The 20,402-nt window shown below is 40.2% G+C and overlaps 1 protein-coding gene across 24 annotated transcripts in view; it reads left to right on the top strand.

The window, feature by feature from the left end:
- Positions 1-20,402, top strand: part of dlg2 (discs, large homolog 2) — a 147,549-nt gene that overhangs the window by 20,669 nt on the left and 106,478 nt on the right. For 21 of the 24 annotated variants that reach the window (XM_084029227.1, XM_084029216.1, XM_084029205.1 and 18 more), the window contains one exon: positions 2,772-2,840. In XM_084029227.1, the coding sequence (XP_083885353.1) occupies positions 2,772-2,840 (69 nt within the window). Of the gene's footprint in view, positions 1-2,771; positions 2,841-3,855; positions 3,981-6,124; positions 6,241-20,402 lie in introns of those variants that run through there. The other 3 variants (XM_084029218.1, XM_084029219.1, XM_084029217.1) reach the window with 2 other exon arrangements.

Consider the following 20,402-nt stretch of genomic DNA (forward strand, 5'->3'; position numbering starts at 1 on the left):
TACATCAAAATAGACCATAAAGCAGAGAATTTGTTAGTGCAGGCCTTGTGATTGACAGGTCACTGCCATGGTGTCACTGCTATGCTACCGATACAATTAGCTACTAAGATGACATTTACACTTAGCTGTAAAGTTTACCTTGAAATATGGAAGCTAAACTTGTGTGCTATATATCCACTCTCCAGTCCTCAAACTGGACTGGGGAGGGGGGACAGGTCAGTGGGAGTGGCCTGCAGAGCTGTGCATTGTGGGAGCTGTTGTCTTCCATCTACATGCGCCAAAAAGTCACTGTCTGCCTTTTCTCGGTCAAGAAGGCACCAAATTCGAAATGTATTTTACATTTCGACCACATATATGATCCACTTTCAATACAGATTGATGTTTCCACCGGTGAAGCATGCCTTTAAAGGATCTCCCTGATACGTGTATTTTCCATAGAGAGCATGGCATTGTACATTAAGATGATCTTGTGACATTGTGTACCTGAGGAAGGTCTTGATTCAGCTGTCGTCATCGGAGTTGTGATGAGGATCTTCAGCAGAGCAACACACTTATTTTATACATCACACTACCGTCGACGATGACGTGTTACATCTCAAGGCCTCTCTGGTTCTGCAAAGCCGGGATGCTTTTGTGAAAGGAAACGGTGGCTTTTCTATTCGTGATTACAGTCGAATATCTGTGTAAAAACGCCTACAGCCCTGAAAACGTTCTCTGTGAAGAGCTGGTACAAAGCCAAACCATAACTCGTTGCTGTCGATGAGAAACATTTTCCTTTCCTTTTTCTTTTCTCAACTTTCTCCTTAACTCGCCTGTTATTTACTCCTCCGTCTCGCTGCGTTCAATGTCAGTCGCTCCACAGTTTTATGCAGGTCAGTGAACAAACCATTTGCTCTCTGATGCCACCAAAAAAGACCAAAGTTAGATTCAGTACATTCACTTGAATATACCAGTAAACAGTGGAACAGAAGCAGAAAGAGAAATATCATTCCATCAAAGCATGTCAGTTGAAATATTGTCATTTTTTAGGTTTGCCTATAAAATGGTAATAGGCTTTAATAATTCCTTTATCCAATTTGAGTGTAGACCTGTGTTGTTGTTGTTAGTAGTCAGCCGTGTTACAAATAACATGTTTGACTGTTGGAGTGGGACCAACCACTTTGGTAATCCACTAGTAATCCTGTTTGTCCAGTCAAACCATGTGTGTCATACCCGCCTTTTTTCTGCAATAATAGGAAATAATTAGTTATTGCTTACATGAATATACATTTGCAAACAGATCATGTGAACAAGGTCTTTATAGCTTTCAGAATAACCAGTCTGTAACAGCAGGAGCTGGTGAAGCACTCTAATAAGGTCATCTAAAGTACTAGGATAGGGATAAGTGAAGGGGATTAGAAAAGTCCTCAGAGGCTGATGACCCCACCATAAGGTCATCAGTACACTGCTGTTCTATCCCCTGCTCTGTTACCACAATCAGCCCTCTGAAGATGAGGCCTGACAGATAGTGAGATGGCAGATGGGCCCATCGGAATTTATTAACAGAATCCATAGGGATTATTCCCATAATCAAATACTAATAAATACATGTTGGATGCACATTGTGTGAGTGTTGTACAGAACAAAAGTTCAGTACAGTTCAGTTCAGTACAGCAAGATCAATTGTATTGTTTTCTACAACATCAGTAAGTAGTTAACCCTTTCCATTGTTCATGATGAAGACAACATAAGCTTTGCATTAGACGTGGATATATGCATTATGTACAGTTGTACAGCTACCCTTGTTTGAAATAAAATTAAAATAAATAATTCACATTACGATAATAAATTATTTCCATGTCATTTCAAATCCTGTGGTACAATTGTATCTATCTCTTTCCATTATTTCCTGTCATCTTTCTCCACAAGGTCCCCAGCATGAAACACCCAAAGAAAAAATTCAACGTATTTGGCATCTACACTGTTGTTTAATATCATGTAAAGCTGTACATTTTGTTTTGTACTAGGTTTGGCAGGATTATCAGCAATAACGGACAAATTTAATGGTTAACACACATAACCAAGATTGATGTCAATGTGGTTATTTGACTCCCAGCATGCAGTAGGACCCACCCGTTTTTATCTTAATAGACATTCTTTATTGTTTTTAATTAAAGTTGTGTTTGAAGTGAGGAGGGTTTGCTGCTATAAACAGAAGGGATAAAGCAAGAGTGCGTGTACTAAGGGTTTGTGCTATGTCTTAGTGTTCTAGGGATTTATTTTTGTTGCCACGGACACATATAGGCTGACGCTATCCAAGCTTCTAATTAAAGACTTACCAGAGCAGCAGACAGACCAACCAGCAAATGACTCCATCTATCTGCCAGTGCCAATTCTTCCATAACCATTACAAAAGCATTCTATTATTGTTTTAAATGTGATATAACTTTTTATTTGATGACTTATTTGTCTGCATTCTATTTAAATCATTAATATTAGATTTATTCACCATATGCAGTGAATTTGAGTTGTTTGTGTTATACAGTGCTTTTTGTTACATTTTCATCTATTTAATGTAGGCATTTTAAGAATTTCAGCAACCACTGTTCCAACACAAATTCAGCAATAAACCTCTCATAGTCATCAGCCTTTACACAAATGGTTTGGATCCGGCCTTTCCACATTAATTGAGGCTGTAAAAGACTGGACTGTTGGTTTATATGATCTGTTGGCTGTTGTTCAGGTCGCTGTGTTGGTTTTGGAGTAACTGAGGCACCTGTTTGTTGTTCCAGCAGAGGGAGCAGAGCAGCTCCGCGCCCAGCGGGATGGACAAGGGAGAGATCGCTGCCAACACTTCTGAGGTAAGTCATCTCTGGAAGCGATGCATCCCACAATGATTGTTACCAGCATCCACTTCGGTCAATTTTAATCTGTGACCTCGTCTTTTTTATATAATTATATATATAGCACACAAGTTAAGTGAGTTTTGTTGATTATATGAGCAGTGTCAGTCCAGATGACAGTTTAATCTTCGCTTCTTTTTGCTTGGGACAAGTAGAGGACATGAAGTGATCAGAAGCTTCAGAAACGTTATTTAATATGTGACCTACATTTTTTTCTGTGTAAATAGGGTTTGCTGACATTGGGATGTGAATTGAGTGTAGAGTTCCATCAGTCTAGTTTCTCTTTATGCTTCTTCTAGATGTCTTTCTCCGCTTGTATGCAGTGAGGCAGTAGTGCCGTCTATACTGAGGCGTTTTAAATGTACACGACTATGAAAGGCACACTATGTTTTGATGTATAATTGTAATATCTTCACCTTGTATCCATAGCAGTGGTAAAGTAAATAGTTTAGTAAATATCACTCATACATTCTGTTCATGTAATGCAGGAACTTGTGCTATGCTTCCTGTCACTCTGGTATAGGATATTCCCTGAAAAATAAGTTGTATCTTAGTAATGAAACAACATAGTATTGAAATAAAGAGGAAGCAGTGCAGAGATTTTAGCCGACATTGATATAGTTTAATCAGTAATTAATTTGAATTAAGTCCTTATTGAATTAGGGCTAGTGCCATCAGAGTGAAATCCAAGAACAGGTGTGATGACTTGTGGTTGCCATGTGAGGAAGGAGAATGTGTTGGGTTGAGGTACAGAGTGAGAGTCAAAGAGTGTGACAGGCTTTTGAGTAAAGCCGCACCGTTGTTCACAAACACAGACAAATCCACATTTATCACACCTAGTGTGTATATATAAGCAAAAGTCCCAACAAAGCAGGTTAAAACAATTCTTCCCTCTAATGCAATAAGTCAAAGCTGCCTGAGCCGCACCACCTGGAGAGATTAGCTCTGTTGCTAGCAGAGGGAGGCTGCGCCGGTGAGTGTGTTCAGTTAGAACGACGGCGATCAGGAGTACGGGAACGGATTCCTACACAAATGAAAGCAGTAATTAAGGTCAAAATCTGCAACACTCCTCTTCACCTGGATGGCTCCAACAAACAGGTACCACAAACATGCTGAGGTTGACAGGCGTATAGTCTCTAGAGAGGAAACACCTGAGAGTTCCTGTTTGATGGCAGGTTGTTGATTCCGAATGTACAGCACTAAGATTCTGAGCTAGCTGTTTAAAAACATCAGTGCTGAAATATCTGCTTTATTTTCTTCAACAGTAATCAAGAATCATACTGTAGTGTGCTGCACTTGCAGGATGGGTGATTCCATCCTGCATATTTACATTGAGGGCATTTTGTAGGCACTTTTGTCCAAAGTGAATGACAATAAGTACATTGTCAAAAGAAAGAAACCACGACATATCATTGCAGATTAAGTAAGAGTGAAAAAATAGAAAGAAGTGTAACCAACACAGGGGACAAAACTACAATATAAAACAGGAAATGAACCAATGAAAAACACAGATCATGACGAGGACAGACATTAGTTCTTTCAAACTGTGGTTTCCTGCATCCTTTCTGTCATGTAGTCCTTTTAATTACTACACAATGGTAACTTTTTTTTAATCAATGTGAGTCATTTTCACTCAGATTGGCATATTAACCCTGTTCAGCTGAGTTTATTAGTTTATGGAGAATTTGTTTGGGTTTAATCCTTGAATCCACTACTCAAGACATATTCTATCCACTTAGGAACTTAGATGAGATCTGTTTTGCCTTTTAACAACGCAGAGAATTCTTTTGTACTTTTACGTAATCATGCTTAGACTGCTGTAACTCCCATAATGTGTCTGTGGGCGTTCGTCAAGATTGAGCAGCATTTGTTTTTTGTCACTTCTATGTTGCTGTTATATTGAGATAAAAGTCTTGTTGATTCAGAAGGGGTTGTGTTACTTTGTGATGACAGTTCACATCTGAAGACAAGTAGTTACATTTGTAGTTGTGGTTAAATCTGCTAGCCGGTTTCACTGCACTGAAATAGTTTTTGTTGAATTGCACGTTCTCTAGTTATAAAGTCAGTATAATTTGCTGTCAGCTCACTTAAAAACACACAAAAGCACCACAGCAACTTGCTTCATAAGTAGCTGTTGAGTAAGGAGTTAAAATCTTTGACTGATATTTGCTGCATCAACATTAGGATAAGAGGAATTATGGTGAGGCAGAAATGTTAAAGGGGCCACTGTTTTTTGACCAATACTAATATCATATTGAATATAAAAATGTGTTTTATAATCAAACATAAGCATGAATATGATGGAGATCATCTATTTTTTTGTTGACTTATCTAGTCCGTTACTAGTTTGATGATCAGAAAACCTTAAAGCTATGGTCTACGTTCTGAAAATCAGTTGAGCCTCTGAGACAGATTTGAAAAAAGCATGCGGAACAAATTGGTGGGCGGCGCCTCTGCAGGGGAAATGATGATGAGATGAGAGGGGCGGGATGAAGTGTTTGCCTCCTGAGTGACTGGTAGACGGAGGCGTTGGGGTCCAGGCTGGAGGGATTGGTGTCAATGAACCTGAAGGTGTAGTGGGTGGTAACGGGGGTCATCTGCAATGAAAACTCTGCCCCGAAGTTAGAGGAGGGGAGTGCCACTGCTCTGCAGATTCAATTAGACAGTGTGTTATATTAAATGTGTTATCATTAAGTTCTAGCAGTCTGCCACAGCAGCTAATAGTCAGCGAGATAGAGAGAATCTAATTTATTCCGCTGAGCTCACGCTCTCGTCCTTCACTCTCTTCCCTCGCTCTCTCTCGTCCCATAACACTTCTCAGCCATTGACGGAGAAAGGAGAGGCAGAGAGCGGAGGAGAGCATGAACTGAAACGAGACAGAGGGAAGAGAGGGAGATAAGCTGAGGGATGAGGAGGCTAGTCCAGCATCTCGGCGTTTTCAGTGTGTGTTTGTGCGTGTGAACGTTTGTCTGATGACGCATGTTCTGCATCTGAGATGGCGTTTGGAATTGTGACCGCCTTCAGCACTGTGGAGGAGGAATCCCAATCCTCACAAGGGGCCCACATGCAGTAACGTCTGTCCGCTGTGGCTTCTCCCCCTCGCCAGCGTGTGTGTGTTCTTTACTCATCTCCTCCCCCTCTTCTTCTTCGTCTTCTTCTACAGCAACACCTACGTCTTTTTTTGTTGTTTTTTTTTTTTTAATCTTTCCTCCTCGCTTCCTCACAGTGGTATCTTTTTCTCCATCTTCCTGCTTTTGTTCCTCCAGTGGTGATATTAGTGGTGATGAATTTGGACATAGGTTGAGAGCTTCTCTTTTGTCTGGCCAGCATGGATTGTCTTTGCATTGTCACCACTAAGGTAAGAGACAAAGCATGGGTGAAATGACTGGCTGGAGCAGAGAGGGGATGAGAGGGAGACATGGAGTGAGACTGTGGGAGAAAGAGGCAGCGATGCAGGAGGAGAGAAGCTCCGTCTACACACCGGCTCTTTCTGAGTGTTTGTGTGTACATGCACGATTTTGTCTTCCTTCACAGTCTGTCACTTTGAGCTTTGAAGTGAAGAGTTGAATACATGATGTTTGCTATAGGATGCGTTCGGTGTGCGATTGCTGTGCGTTATTATCTCTTGATGGAGTGAATCCTTCATGTTTGTGTGTTTGTGTGAGTGTGAGAGAGTGGTTCACCTCTGCTACAGTGTGCATGTCAGTCAGCCTGGTCGCCTGTCTGTTGAGATCTGACAGAAGAAGTTGTGCTGAACTTTTGTTAGCCAGCTCATGGTTCAGCTGCAGTACTGTGATGATCCACTTGGAACAGGTTCCAAGAAAAAATATGATTTCATTATCAGAATACACAAACCCTTATGCACACTGCAGAACCACAGTATTTTATTTGAGAAAATGTCACAGAAAAATGCACTTTTTGAAAATATATCCCTTAGCTTGTAATATGAGTTTTCACTGTGTGAATAATTATTGCATCACTGGAGAGGGGAATCCTCCGTCACAGCAGGGTTTCACTCAACGGTTACAACATGAATAGCAGTTAAAACAGTAGTAGAAGTATACACTGCATACGCTCATTTATACACACAAACAGTGAAGACACAATGGTGAGAAATCAGAATAAGACTGGTATGGTGTATATACTTACAAATAAATATGCTATAATCTTTACATTAGTTGTTTGGTTTTTTCCACATCCACATAATATGAGTAAACACATCAGAAGGCAACAGGAGGAGTTTTGTACAGGAAGTAGTTTTCTAAACAGGTCAATCAAATACATTTTAATGTGTCCAATACTTTTGTTTATGCCTAAACACATGCAGAACTAATGACAGTCCTGTTAGCTTCAGCTGTATTGTTTAGTGGCTACGTTGGCATGCTAACCTGTTAAACATCAGCATGCTAATATTCTCAGTGTGTTATTCTGCTGATCTAACTCAAAGTACAGCCTCACTTCCAGTTTTGGAATCTCAATATGTTGGATATTTTATGATACATACTGTTTTTTTGGGGGGGATTTTAACCAACACCTATTTCAGCATTGACCGACAGTTATTTGAGACCTACCTTTTCTGTCTGAAGCTCTTGAGAAAGTAGTTTTGCTCGGCTGTTTATATGATTTCAAAACTTGGATGGATTCAAACTGCCTTAAACTCAGTGAAAATGAGGCCATATTATTATGTTTGGACGACCTGATTGGCTGACTCTGTCGGTCTTCTTAGTCCTTCAGCTTTTAACATTCAGCCATGTCTTAAGAATCTGGGCTTGATAATTAGCGAAAGTAAAGACCTATCCCCCTCCCCAGCTGCCTGTCTTCTTACTGGAAACAGAAAACGGGATCATATATCACCAGTATTGATTTCAAGGTTGCTTGATTTTAAGGTTTCCATGGACTGGCACCAACTTATCTTGCAGAATTTTAGTCATCTCTGTACTTCACTCAACTGTGGTTGTTTTTAAATGTGCTGTAAAAATACAGTTTGACTTGACTTGAATGTGTGTCTAAGGTCAGAAACGATGACAAAATGTTTTGCAAGAAGTGTGTAGATCTACAAACAAGTGCACTGTGAATGCGAACAGTAACAATGATGTCTGCTTGAAGGCAACAGTAGGCAAGCTGCTTCTAAGGAAGTTAACTGCTCACTATTTCCTTCACAGGAAAGTCACACTGACCTCTGGTGTGGACCTTTCTTAGTGAAACTGAAAAGCTCTTTGTCATTTATGCGGAAAATATCTATTGAGTGCTTTGAGAGAGAGTTAGCCCACTGTCCTGCATAGAAATCCTTAAGATGGACAGAAGCATTGCTCTTTTCTTACATGTTTAGAACACACGCATGGAGGCTGCATAGATGTCTTTGGTCTGTTAGGATGTTGACATCCTGAAAGCCATAGTGAAATATTCACGCTGGCATTTGCATGAAAACCGTTACTAAGTCAGCCTTCGTGTGCTGCCCTTCACTCAGAGTGCTTCATACAGAGCGGCCCCTTAAGTGTTCATGTCGTGATTTTCTTTATTTCAAAAATAGAATCTTTAGAGACTAACAATCATTTGGATGCTTATTTCCTTCACACTGCGATATGTAGGGATGTCTGCATTGAAATGAACATCCCACACATGGCAGAGGTGTGTGTGTGTCTCTCTCTGTGTGTGTGTGTGTGTGTGTGTGTGTGTGTGTGTTGGAGTGGGGGGGTGGATGGGGCTTTGAGTGACATGCTTGTGCTGGCTTATTCTGACCGTAGGCTTTATCATTAAAAGCTTTTAACTGCAGTTCCTGGCTGATGATCTGAGGGGGCGTGATCTGCCATGTTACCAGAAAAGAAAAAGTTTCAGAAAATGAATCATCCACACTGAGATTGCAACATATTGCATACTGAACTGTGGAATGGACCTGGATGAGGGTACAACATGTTAATATGCTTTATATAAGTATAAACTTCAGCCCACACAATGGTAAACCGAGGATGTCCTCCTCTGTATCCACTCCTGACACCGGTACCATTGGATGGGACTGGTATTGAAAAAGATTTGTGAAGCACGGTAGTGATAATTTGCCATATTTACCTCATAATGTCAGTATTAAGTGAGTTGTCATAAGTTAGTTGATAAAACAAGCAGATCTTCTGTACATCCAGTTATTCTTTTCCCCAAGTACCTTGACTCACCAGTGCATTATGCAGAAAACCCCTCTTCATGATCATGTTGTTTTATGACACTGTGAATATTATATTCCACTCTAATGTCTTAAGTATTCAGCTTTCCATAATGAATGTGCACAGCATAATGATATGCAGGTTTCATTCCACAGCCAGTTTATGTAATGCTTCAGGGGCAAGATGAGTACTCTAATGTGTCATGCCATTGTTTGATGTTTTCAGATTATCTCTCATCTTGATTCCCTCCCCATTGGTGAGGTTATGGTGCTGAGGCTTTTCTTTCATGGTTGAAAATAAACTTATAATAGGCAGGTTCAGTTAGGGCTGAAAAAGAAATCGTTGTCTAATTGAAATAGGGATTTGAAGGAGTCCTATTTTCAAACGGCAAGAGTTGTGATTTTAAACTCGCATCAACCAACTGTTGGTTTCACAGATACGGTTATTTACGCAAAATTATCTTGCCAAAAGCAAAAAGCTGGTTAGCCTCGACGTTAGCAACAACTCTGGCTGCTCCAGCTCCAGTACACTTAAGGTGGATTGACCTTTAAGGTGGACCAGCACTATTCTCCTTTAGGTGACAAGCTGCCCCACTGAGTCTCTTAGCTTTTTAACTTCTTTTAACTTTGTAACTGATAGAAGGTTAAACAGTTAATTATTAATATCCCTACTGTGAACTCTGCTTTGTTTGTATCAGAAAAACATAAAGTTGAATGTATCCGCAACAGCATCATGTTGTATTTTTAATTTGTTACAGTCAGAAAGTGAGAATTATCTGGTGAAATCTATGACTGTTTTCAACGTTATTGTTAGAACTGTAATTTTATTTATATATACTCATACTGTTACTCAGTACTAAAATGTAAGTATTTGTATTTTGGTCTGAAAAAAGTGGTTTCCCCTACCAAATATCCATTCGGAAATCAATAATCATTTTTGGGGGCCTCTACAAGGTTTCCTTTATGTTTATACACTCTATACCTCAGCTTATGTAGTCACCCTCTCCTTGTGGTCAATTTGTTGTAAGTCTTGAATATATAGAGCAACCAAAAATGTGAACGCAATTATTCATTGACTGCCTGCTGCGCCTCTGAGCAAAGCCGAACACCCCAATATTACACCGCAAGTGGGAATCACCGGGCCTGGAAAACAGGGGAAACACTGTACCCTGATACATTAAAATGAACGACGATGACCATGACTGTACTTTTTGTTTTTATGAAACCTTGTTTGAGAACATACCACCGGCCTCTGACCTCACAGCTGCATTGGGCAACAAGGAGTTCATCCCTAGGACAGGTCCTGATCAAAGATAACTCCAAGGTTTCTTCGGGTAGTATTTGAGGCAATGGCAATCCCATCAATAGTAGCTATATCTTTGGATAACGAGTTTGGACCCAAGTACCATAACTTCCGTCTTATCCGAGTTTAACATCAGGAAATTGCTGGTCGTCCAGTTTTTTATATCATCAATACATGCCTGGAGTTTAACTAGTTGATTGGTTTCCTCGGGCTTGATCGATAGATATAATTGAGTATCATCTGCATAACAATGGAAGTTTATAGAGTGTCTTCTAATGATATTGCCTCAAGGAAGCATTCAAGTTGAAACAAATTGGTCTGAGTGCAGAACTTTGTGGAACACCGTATATAACTTCAGTGTGCCTGGAGGATTGCACAAACTGAGATCTATGGGATGAATAGGACTTAAACCAGCTCAATGCGGTTTCTTTGATGCCAATTCATTTTTTCCAGGTTAGACCAATAGCACCTTGAAATGTCTGTGCATGCCGCTGCTCAAGTAGCCTGTTAAGAAAGTCGCACATCTGATTGGCGACTACTTTCTCAAGGATCTTAGAGAGAAAAGGAAGATTTGATATTGATATGTTTGCTAAAATCCCCTGGATCTAGAGTAGGTTTCTTAAGAAGAGGTTTAATTACAGCTACTTTAAAGGACTGTGGCACATAGTCTCTTAATAAACACACATTGATCATATCTAATAAGGACATGCTAACTAAGGGTAAGACTTCTTTGAGTAGCCTAGTTGGTATCGGGTCTAGGAGACAGGTTGAAGGTTCAGAAGAAGAGGTCTTTGATGTTAGTTGGTTAAGTTTGATTGAGGAAAGCTGTCTGAATATATATCAGGTCTTAATGCTATTTTTAAGAGTCCTGAGTTTGATTTCCTACTTCTTGTATTGTTTTTTTGTTTGTTTTTTTTTTGTCTAATTTGAAATTCAACATATTCCAGTCTGCTGTTTTTGGGGTATCAAATGATGATATAATTAGATTAGATTAGTTTGAGCTATGTGAATGGCTTTGACCTCTTTACTCAGCGAGTAGGTTCCAGCCCTTCCAAACCTGATGAGTAGACTTTGTGGTCAGTCAATAACATTGATTCACCAATTACAACTGAGGAAACGGGCAGAATGAGTGAACTCAAGGTAGAACAAGGAGTCTTTGTCCTTTATGTACTCAGGGATGCAGAAATAACTGGCATCTAGGGTGTGCACATGATTTGTTGTTTTTTTGTATTCCTTCTACACCAAATTGACAATTTATAATGATGGTCTAACATTGGAGTGGGCTGACACATATTTTAGTCATAACCCACAAGGAAGATTTCAAGTTACACATTTCGGCCCCTGTTTTTTTTTTTTTTTTTTGCTTGCTATCTTTGGAATTGCAAATAGCTCTCATTTAAGCCCCCTGGGCATCCATGCATTATCTGTAACCCCTTGGGTGTTGCTGGTGTGATGGGACCAATCCCAGATGACATAGGGCGAAGGCAGGGTGCACCCTGGGCAGGTTGCTGCTCCTCACAAGGCTCCCCTCTGGCCATGAAGAATACATTTTATTTTTAGCTTTCTCTACCATTTCTCAATTTACTGTTTGGGTTCCAAATGACTTTTTTTTAAGTCATGCTGATCAAAACCCTTTTAAAGAGCCTTGTGGTCAGTGGCCCGACCTCTAGTACCCTAAAGAGAGAGGAATATAATCTGCTGCTGCCTCACTATCATCTGAAAATAGAAATTGTTCCTACAGTGCACATATTATTATATATAATGCACATAATTTACTCAATTTATCATTTAATCAATTAATGGACAAGTAATTTGACAATGGATGCTTGCTGGAAACTAACATGAGGTGCTTTGTAAATTGTGAATTATTAATATGCATCTTTTTTTTCGAGAAATAAGAAAGCTATATACAAAACAATATTCTTGGTCAGTGTACATAAACATGTATTATGTATATAGATAAATAGATATTTATTGTCATTGCAAGTTATACAACAAATCTTTGTTGGGAGCTGTCTCAGCTAGAAATACAAATACAATAAAAAAAATAGATAACAAATATATAAACATGTAGAGCATATCAATATATGAATATAAAAACACAGAATTTATTTTTGCACAGTTGCACGAAGTACAGTTTTATTGCAGAGTTAACGGGAGACAGTTATGTATCTGTGTGTGTGTGTGTGTGTGTGTGTGTGTGCAGTTGACTTCTGCAGCTTGTCCACAGCTCTGGGGGAAAAAGCAGTTCCACAGCCTTTTTGTGCGTGTGCTGGGGGTTCTTAGTTGCCCTGAGGGGAGGGTGGTGAAGAGGGTTCTGGGATGTGAGGGATCCTGCAGGATGCTGTTGGCTGGAGTACCGCACTTTGCAACAATGGGTCAGGATGCTTTCAATGGTGCAGCGGTAAATGTTGACCAGCAGTTTCTGAAGCCTGTTGTATCTCAGGGTCCTCAGGAAGAACAGTCTTTGCTGGACTTTCCTGGTGATGAAGGAGGGGTTCAGGCTCCAGGTCAGGTCCTCAGCAAAGTGCACTCAGGAACCTAAAACTAGAGACCCTCTCCACCACCTCTCCATCGATGCACAGACCGTTCTGGTGTGCTTTTGGTTTTCCTGTTTATGTGTATATATATATACACACTTTTTAACCTGACTTGATGCTGACATGCTGTACACAGCTTTGCCTTTGGTGTTGCTGCCTGCAACATCCTGAAGAGCCACTCATACAAACACATTCACACTTCCCTCAGTCATCAGAAAGACATCTGCCATAACATACACTCGTTGCATCACACACTCACAGGGTAGGCAACCTGGGCCCCTTTCAGCTACAGATTTATCATATTCTAACTTACTGTAAAAATAATTTACTAAAGGCCCTCTAAGCATTTAAAAATAAGCAACTCAGCTGTATACTACTTACTGTGTACCTGTACTTCAGAGGAAAACATTGTTGAATTACATTTACTAGAGAGAGAAATGTTACTGGTAGCGTTCAGATTTCACTGGGAAAATATAACAATTGTAATATGTTGCATTATTATTCAATAAACTCTCCAGCATCATGTTAGAGTAGAAAGCTTCACCTTGAACAGACATTTAGGAAATGGAAATGAATTGTGTTGATAATGCCTCTCTGAATACTTTAGAAACAAGTACATTCCCAGTTAGAATGAAAGGGTGTAAAGTAAAGGAAGATAGTGTTTACCTGGTGCCTCCATCCACTAAATCTACCCCTAAAATCACATCCATGTTGGGATTACTCTCAGCCAGAAAAATGGGTGAAAAAACTGAATGAGTTTATGTAATTTACGGCTTACTTTGACATAACTACTGTGGTTATAAAATGGAGTGTGGATTGAATGAGTGGAGATATTTTGCCAGGCAGCAACGATAATGTTGGCATAAACGTACACCATCTGAGTTGCAGTGGCAGAGTGATGCTGTTCATGGAGAGGCTATCTGCTTGAGCTCATTGACTTCAGAGAAAACAAGTTGGTATTAAAGAACCTGTCGTCCAGCCAGCTCATCGAGACAGAGGGTGTTATTATAGTAGTGAACGGTTCAGAGGGGTTATCGGACAGATTTGAGAGTTCTGAATGATATTGTACGTTTGTATTGAGAGATGGAGATGCAAAAACAAAGTGTCGGCCAGGTGGTCTGTGATGTCGAGGTTGAGGCTAGAGAGGTGATGTAGTGTGAGACCAGTGGAGCAAACCAGAACCAGGATGTGGGTGAGGTTGAAGCATTGAAGAAGTCCCAGGAATTCTCTGGCTAATCTGCAGTCATTATCAATGTGAAACCTGAAATCACTCATCAGGAGAATGGAAGATGAGAGAGTGCTTAGCTGGGTGAGAAATTCAGAGAGAAGGTAGAGACTGGGTATGTTTGGGCGGTAGACAATGGGAAGTGGGAGGAATGTAAACCTGACTGCACCAGGACGTATCTTATCCATGGATGTGTATCTTATGGGTGTGGTCTACTTGCCAGTGATGTAATCCAGGGGTTTTGCTTGGTAAGGCAGAGGAAATTAATGTTGTTTGTTGTGATGACATAATCCGGAAGTCCATGTGCAACAGGACCAGAGTGATGGGATGGAGTTTGGAGATGGTGCATGAACATGCGGTCAGAGCCTCTGTGAGGAGGATGGCCTCTGCAGAGTAATCCAGTTTCTTTAAGAATGTCCAAACAATCCATGCACAGGTGGATGATGTGGTCCATGATATGGAGAGCACTAGCACAGAGCTAACATTAGCATGTGACCAAGTGCCATGTGTCCAAGAAACTATTATATTATTATATTTATGTACCATAAGGCTGCTTATTACTTCCTGGTGTATCTTGAGTGTTTATCTACTCTCCATTCTAACCTACAAATGAACGTTCTCTCTGATCAGGAACAGAAGCCCTAACAGACTGACTAAAAGCTTCCTTTCAACCAACAGAGTAACACGTCCACCCAGTAAATGCCCATACCGACACTGTGTGTATTTTTGCTTCACTCGACCGACTGTCTCTGTTGTATGGTTGTTGTATTTCTACCCCGGAGGATATGTTGAAGGCTGCTAGGGCAGATGTGAAGAAATTAGGAAACTAATCAGAGCACAAAGTGAAAGTTTTTTATAGGAACACATACCAGACTAGACTGTGCTAAAGAAATATGGTGATGTAATAATCTATTTAGCTAATATGTCTTGTTAGAGCTGGGCCATGGTAGAAACCAGGTCCTCTGCAACAATAATACAAGTTTCCTCCCACTACAGGGCTGCCTGCTGGGTAGATGTGTTTGGTTGTGTTGCTTGGAAACAGCTCAGCTTCTCTGTAAGGGTGAGGCAGGACAGACTTGGAAAAAGCAAACAGTCAGATGTCTATTGATTCTGTTTGCACCTCTTTTTTAAATTGTGTTAGATAATTAGCAATGAGTGTGTTCAAAGCAGTGGATAGGTTGCCAGTTGGTTCATCATCATTTATTGTCATTGTGCAACACAGTGATGCACAATGAAGTAGGCCTACACTTGTAGCTCATTTCATCTACACAATGAAAACATGCCAAAGAAAACAAAAAGAGTAGTTCATTGCTGTAGTGCATTTTTTGTAAACTTTGTCCATCAACCGAGTTTGAGCAATCAGTGAGAGTTAACCTCCTGTTAGCTGCTAAAACCTGCTACAAAATGCAACATTCAAGGTTAACGTCTGTGGGGAGTGGATTGAGCAGTGGCCATCTCAGGAAAAAGACCCACCTGCTGAATGACATCCAGCACGACTTAAAGAGGAAGCACAATGTTTCCCAGGATCTGTAAGCAAGCAGGACCACCATTCTGAAACCTGAAAGTCAACACCAGATAGACACCAAAAGTGGCCACAAGTATATACCATAGTACAAACCATGGCCTAGGGTTGTCAAAAAAAATCAATAAAACAATCCAATACTAAAAGTTAGTATCGGATTTGATACTAACTTGCAAAAGTATCGATACTTTTGCGTCACATGACACGTAACTTCCCAGAGCAGTGCTGCAGACAGACAGCTACACAGCTCCGTCTCTCAGAGCAGAATACATTAACGCTAGTTAACGTTAACAACACTGAGCCTTCGCTACCAGTTTTAGGAGAAAATTAACAAAGCAAAGGTGTTGTTTTTAAAGTATTTAGCATACAAGGCTAGCAAGCAGAAAAAGGCTAATGATCCTCATCTAAAACAACATCGTAAATACTGACACCCCGATCTTTATGGTGACTATAGAGAGTCAGTAAAGCTCCCGTTTCAACAACATTGAAGTTTTAAATGGTTAAGTCTATTGAATTATCATTACACTAGCGGCTAACGGCTAATAAAAAAAGTAATGTAATGACGGAGCTCGACAGCTAATGTTATCATTCCTGCCCATCTAACGTTAAGAGACGGAGTACATTTAACAGGATAAAAATAGATGCGTGTCAAAAGTGGTATCGAGTGTTTTCCTGGGTATCGGTAATGACTTTCAAATTCTAGTATCATGACAACCCTACCAAGGCCTGGCATGAGTTATTACTTGAGTATCTCTGGCTGCTTCAATCAAATAGACTGGATGGAGCTACTGTGAGCCATTTCGTGTGAAGAAAGCCCACTGAGGGAAACAGAGCGGTAACACTGGTAAACCTTTAGAGAAATAAGAATGAAGAAAGTGCATATCAAAGAAAGCTTGTGATGAGAGAAGAAGGAATAGCAGAGGGCAACAGGAAGTACATGAAGAAACTTGGGTGCTTGGCTCGCATATTTGCTCAACTATCATTGACTATCATCTTGGACTAAGCTGAGTCATGGGAATCACTGAAAGGCTACTTGCAGTGCTCAGTGTGAGCTTAGGTACTGCAAGAATGCTGTGTTTGTGGGATCATTTGTGTTTATTGGCGTCACCAGGGCTGGATGCGCCGCGGAGGAGGCCTCGATGTTGACGGCGACAATGTTTCATCAATCGTGGCTGAAATAACCACAATTGTTGCTTGTGGAAGTCCCAGATATGCTGGCTAATCAAACTGTGTTTCATGTAAAGGCAAAATGACGATATTGGCGTCATCGGAGGCTCGGAGATCTCCTGTCTCTGGGAAATGAGGAATTTTCATGTTTCATATTATATAATCAAATCAATACTTTTACCAAACATCTCCCACAAAAGGATGAATGCATGCAGCATCTGCAGCAGTTCCAAAAGTGTCTTCTCTTTGACTTATATACAGTGTCGCCCATAAAGTTGGAATAATTTGAAAATGTCTTGTCTTTTATAGCGCCAAACAAATGTTATGCATGAATTAATTTCACCTGGTAATTGGGACCCATCATGTAATCATTGCACCTGGTCAAAAGGCATTACTGATGCATTTAAATAGGAATAAACAGATGATTGTGTCTGAAAAGAAAATATTCCAACTTTATGGGCAACAGTGTATAAAAGTTCAGCTGCAGACATGAGCAACATGTTCTTCTGTTGTCAGTAAATATCTCTTTCAGTCCTTTGTCCTAGAAGCAAAGTCTTTTTTTTTATTAACATTTTTGGTGCTGCCTTTTTTTGCTTTTTGCAGACTTGCAGTCTTACTTCAGAAAGTGCAGACACCAATAAAAACCTGCAATATGAACCGGAATTGCTGAAATAGAGTATTTGTTTGACGTGGAATTAATAAATATTAAAAGGTGCTCAGTGATAATAATAGTGCACCAGACTCCCAATAACATGGATCGATAGTTCATATGCAAAATTCTTTGTTGTATACATTAATTATATCATATTAAGTTCTTATATTAATTGCAGATTATATATGAAAAGACATTAATTGGACAACGACTGGTTTGAAATGGTGACTAGATAAGAACATTTTGTTAGGTTATAAATTTGACAATATTGTGTAAATCTAAATCACAGCATCAATGTTTTTCTTATGGATTCAGTGGCTTCAACTCTGATTTATAGTCCGCATATACATTCAGGGAATTCTAGGTCCTTTTTATTAAGGATGCCAAGTTCAGTCAGTTTCATCTTCATTCCAACACATCCACCCCCAGATTTCTTCCTTTACCTTCCTTCACCACTCCTCATCAGAAACCCCTCTTTCTTCCTCTTCCTCCCTCAGCTCAACTTCCTGCTCTGAGGAATAAATAAATAGATGAGGAATGTAGGGGGCGGGGGATTCGTTTGGTTCTCTGTTCGCTAATGCTGCTGAATCGATGGACAGTTACCACGGTAACAGGAAGGCTGGAACCAAAAATATATTCTATACAACGTCTTTAATACCTCCCCCAACATTCAGTTTGCTGACTGGTGCATCTTCCCACATCCACCTCTGTGAGCTCTCCACCCAACGCTGAGGAGATGCATGTTGTTCTGTCTGGTGGAAACCTTATAACTCCAAATGAGAAATGAAGGGAACACACAGCAGTGCATGTCGAATGGAAAGTAATGTGAGCAGCATGGTGTAGGAGTGCATTTATGTCTCTTTTACTGAAGATACTTCCTCTTCTTTGTAAGGAGCTTATTGATATTCAAGATCTTAAATATGCATAGGTTCATATGCAAAGCTCAAAGTGAAGGTGCGTCTCATCACCTGGTGGTACAGAGATCTCTTTCTTATGACTTTGAATATTATCAGCTTAGCCTTGTTGCCTTAGTCGCTTTGGTGCACAGTGTTTTTTCTCTAATATACACCAGATATAATCAATCAACTGATGGCTAAAGATACCTTCAAGTTTGACGTCTAGATTTGCAGCACTTACAGCGGCCAGTCAGGTTGGTGTTGAGTTTGAATTGAGCTGAACTTGTGATGTCAGTAATACTGATTTTGTTCGTGAATCAGGGACGCAGGACTCCAGTTAGTGGAGGCACTAATGCTGGTTGCCCATCTGAATCTTGATCACTTCATCATGATTGGCATCGTTTTTGGAATCATTAGCAGGTTGTGGCCTCACCAGATTCTCGTGTACTCCTGGCTGTGACTGCTCATCTCGCTCAGTGTTCCACAATTTACTAAAACTCATAAGGTTTGATTTTCCCATGACATTGTGACGTGGCGCTCCCTTTAATGTTTTTGAACGTAATTGATCAGTCAGTCCCCTGCTGAGCTGAATCAGACGGATCCTGACACATCGCTTGATAGTAATGTCAGTTCATACAGTTTTCTCACTCATTAAATGTAGTTTTGGGTGTTATTTTATAAAAAATTTTAATTTCTTCAGGCTTTCTTGACATTGACCTTATAAATACGTTTATTGCAGTGTTTCTGACTATAATCATGCACTGCTATAAGTATGTTGATGATGCATTACAGAATTAGAAAATGTTACCTATTGTTTTATGTCTTCTAGTTCTCAGAATAAACAATCTCTCAGCTGAAACCTGCGCTGTGAAATAGTGACGTATTACTCTTGCTTGTGTTCAGCTTAGCTCTGTGGTAGTGACAGTGTGGGGTATTGCTTGTTATGTAATGGTGTGTGTGTGTGTGTGCTGGAAATACACACCCCCTCGTACAGTATGTCACACATGACACACATGGTGAATTCCTCAGATCTTCCTTTAATTCCCTGTGATTTCTGCACGTGTTGATCACGTTCAGCCAGCAGACTTTCCTCTGTTTGCTTTCTTCATCTTTGTTTGAGACGCACATTTTCACTTCCCCCTCTTGACAGTTCAGTCCCGCCTGCTTGCCTGTGAGCTTTGATGGAGCTTTGCATCAATTGAAAGGTGTTTTTTTTGGGGGGAAACAGGAAACGGGAAACGGTGACCGTGATCTTGCCACCTCTGTGTGGTACAATCCCAGTTCTTTTCTCACTCAGGGATGCCAACACCTCCGTCTCCTGCATCTCCTTTCTTTGCTTTTTGTTTGTAATTCTTGAAGAAGATTTAGCAGTTATCCCCCCGTTCTATTCATGTTACTACAACATCGTCATGTTCTTTGCTTGCTACTGTGCTCGGAGATCAGACGTGCAGGTAAGAGACTTCCAGGACTGTGTGTAAGGTGAATGAAAGGGGAAGTGGTGTGGGGAGGATGTGCATCTGATTCCACGTCAAGCTCAGCGAGCGACTGGAGGTAAACTCGGCGGTCTGGAACACAGGTGTACAGGTGGTGTTGTGCATTGTGTGTTCACCAGCTCTTGTTATATAACAATGTCTGTTGTAAAACTGGCAGGCTAGGCTTGTACAATAACCATCATTTGCTTGCCTCCAAACCGCTGGGCTTATTAACAATGTTGATGCAATGGTGGTTCTTTAAAGCCATCTGCACAAAGATGTGTGCTGTAGTGCTTTTACCATCAACCTTCGCTGAAATAGGAGGTAAAGCAGCCAGAATTGTATTATTCCAAGGTATGGCTGCACACTTAATTTTGTAATAGATACTTCTACCATCAGAGTATAATGGCCGACATACTAGTATGCAGCAAATTATACGTATTTCCTTTGTGGTGTGTTTCATTTCAGCACTGGCATGACTCATATTGCATATCTAAACCCTCAAGAAATCATTACAATTAATATATTTGCACTGATTAACCAGGCATTGGTTCATAGAAATTGAAAAAAAGATGAATTAAAAATAAAT

This window comes from Eutrigla gurnardus (genome assembly GCF_963514095.1).
Source record: "Eutrigla gurnardus genome assembly, chromosome: 15".
Taxonomy (NCBI): domain Eukaryota; kingdom Metazoa; phylum Chordata; class Actinopteri; order Perciformes; family Triglidae; genus Eutrigla; species Eutrigla gurnardus.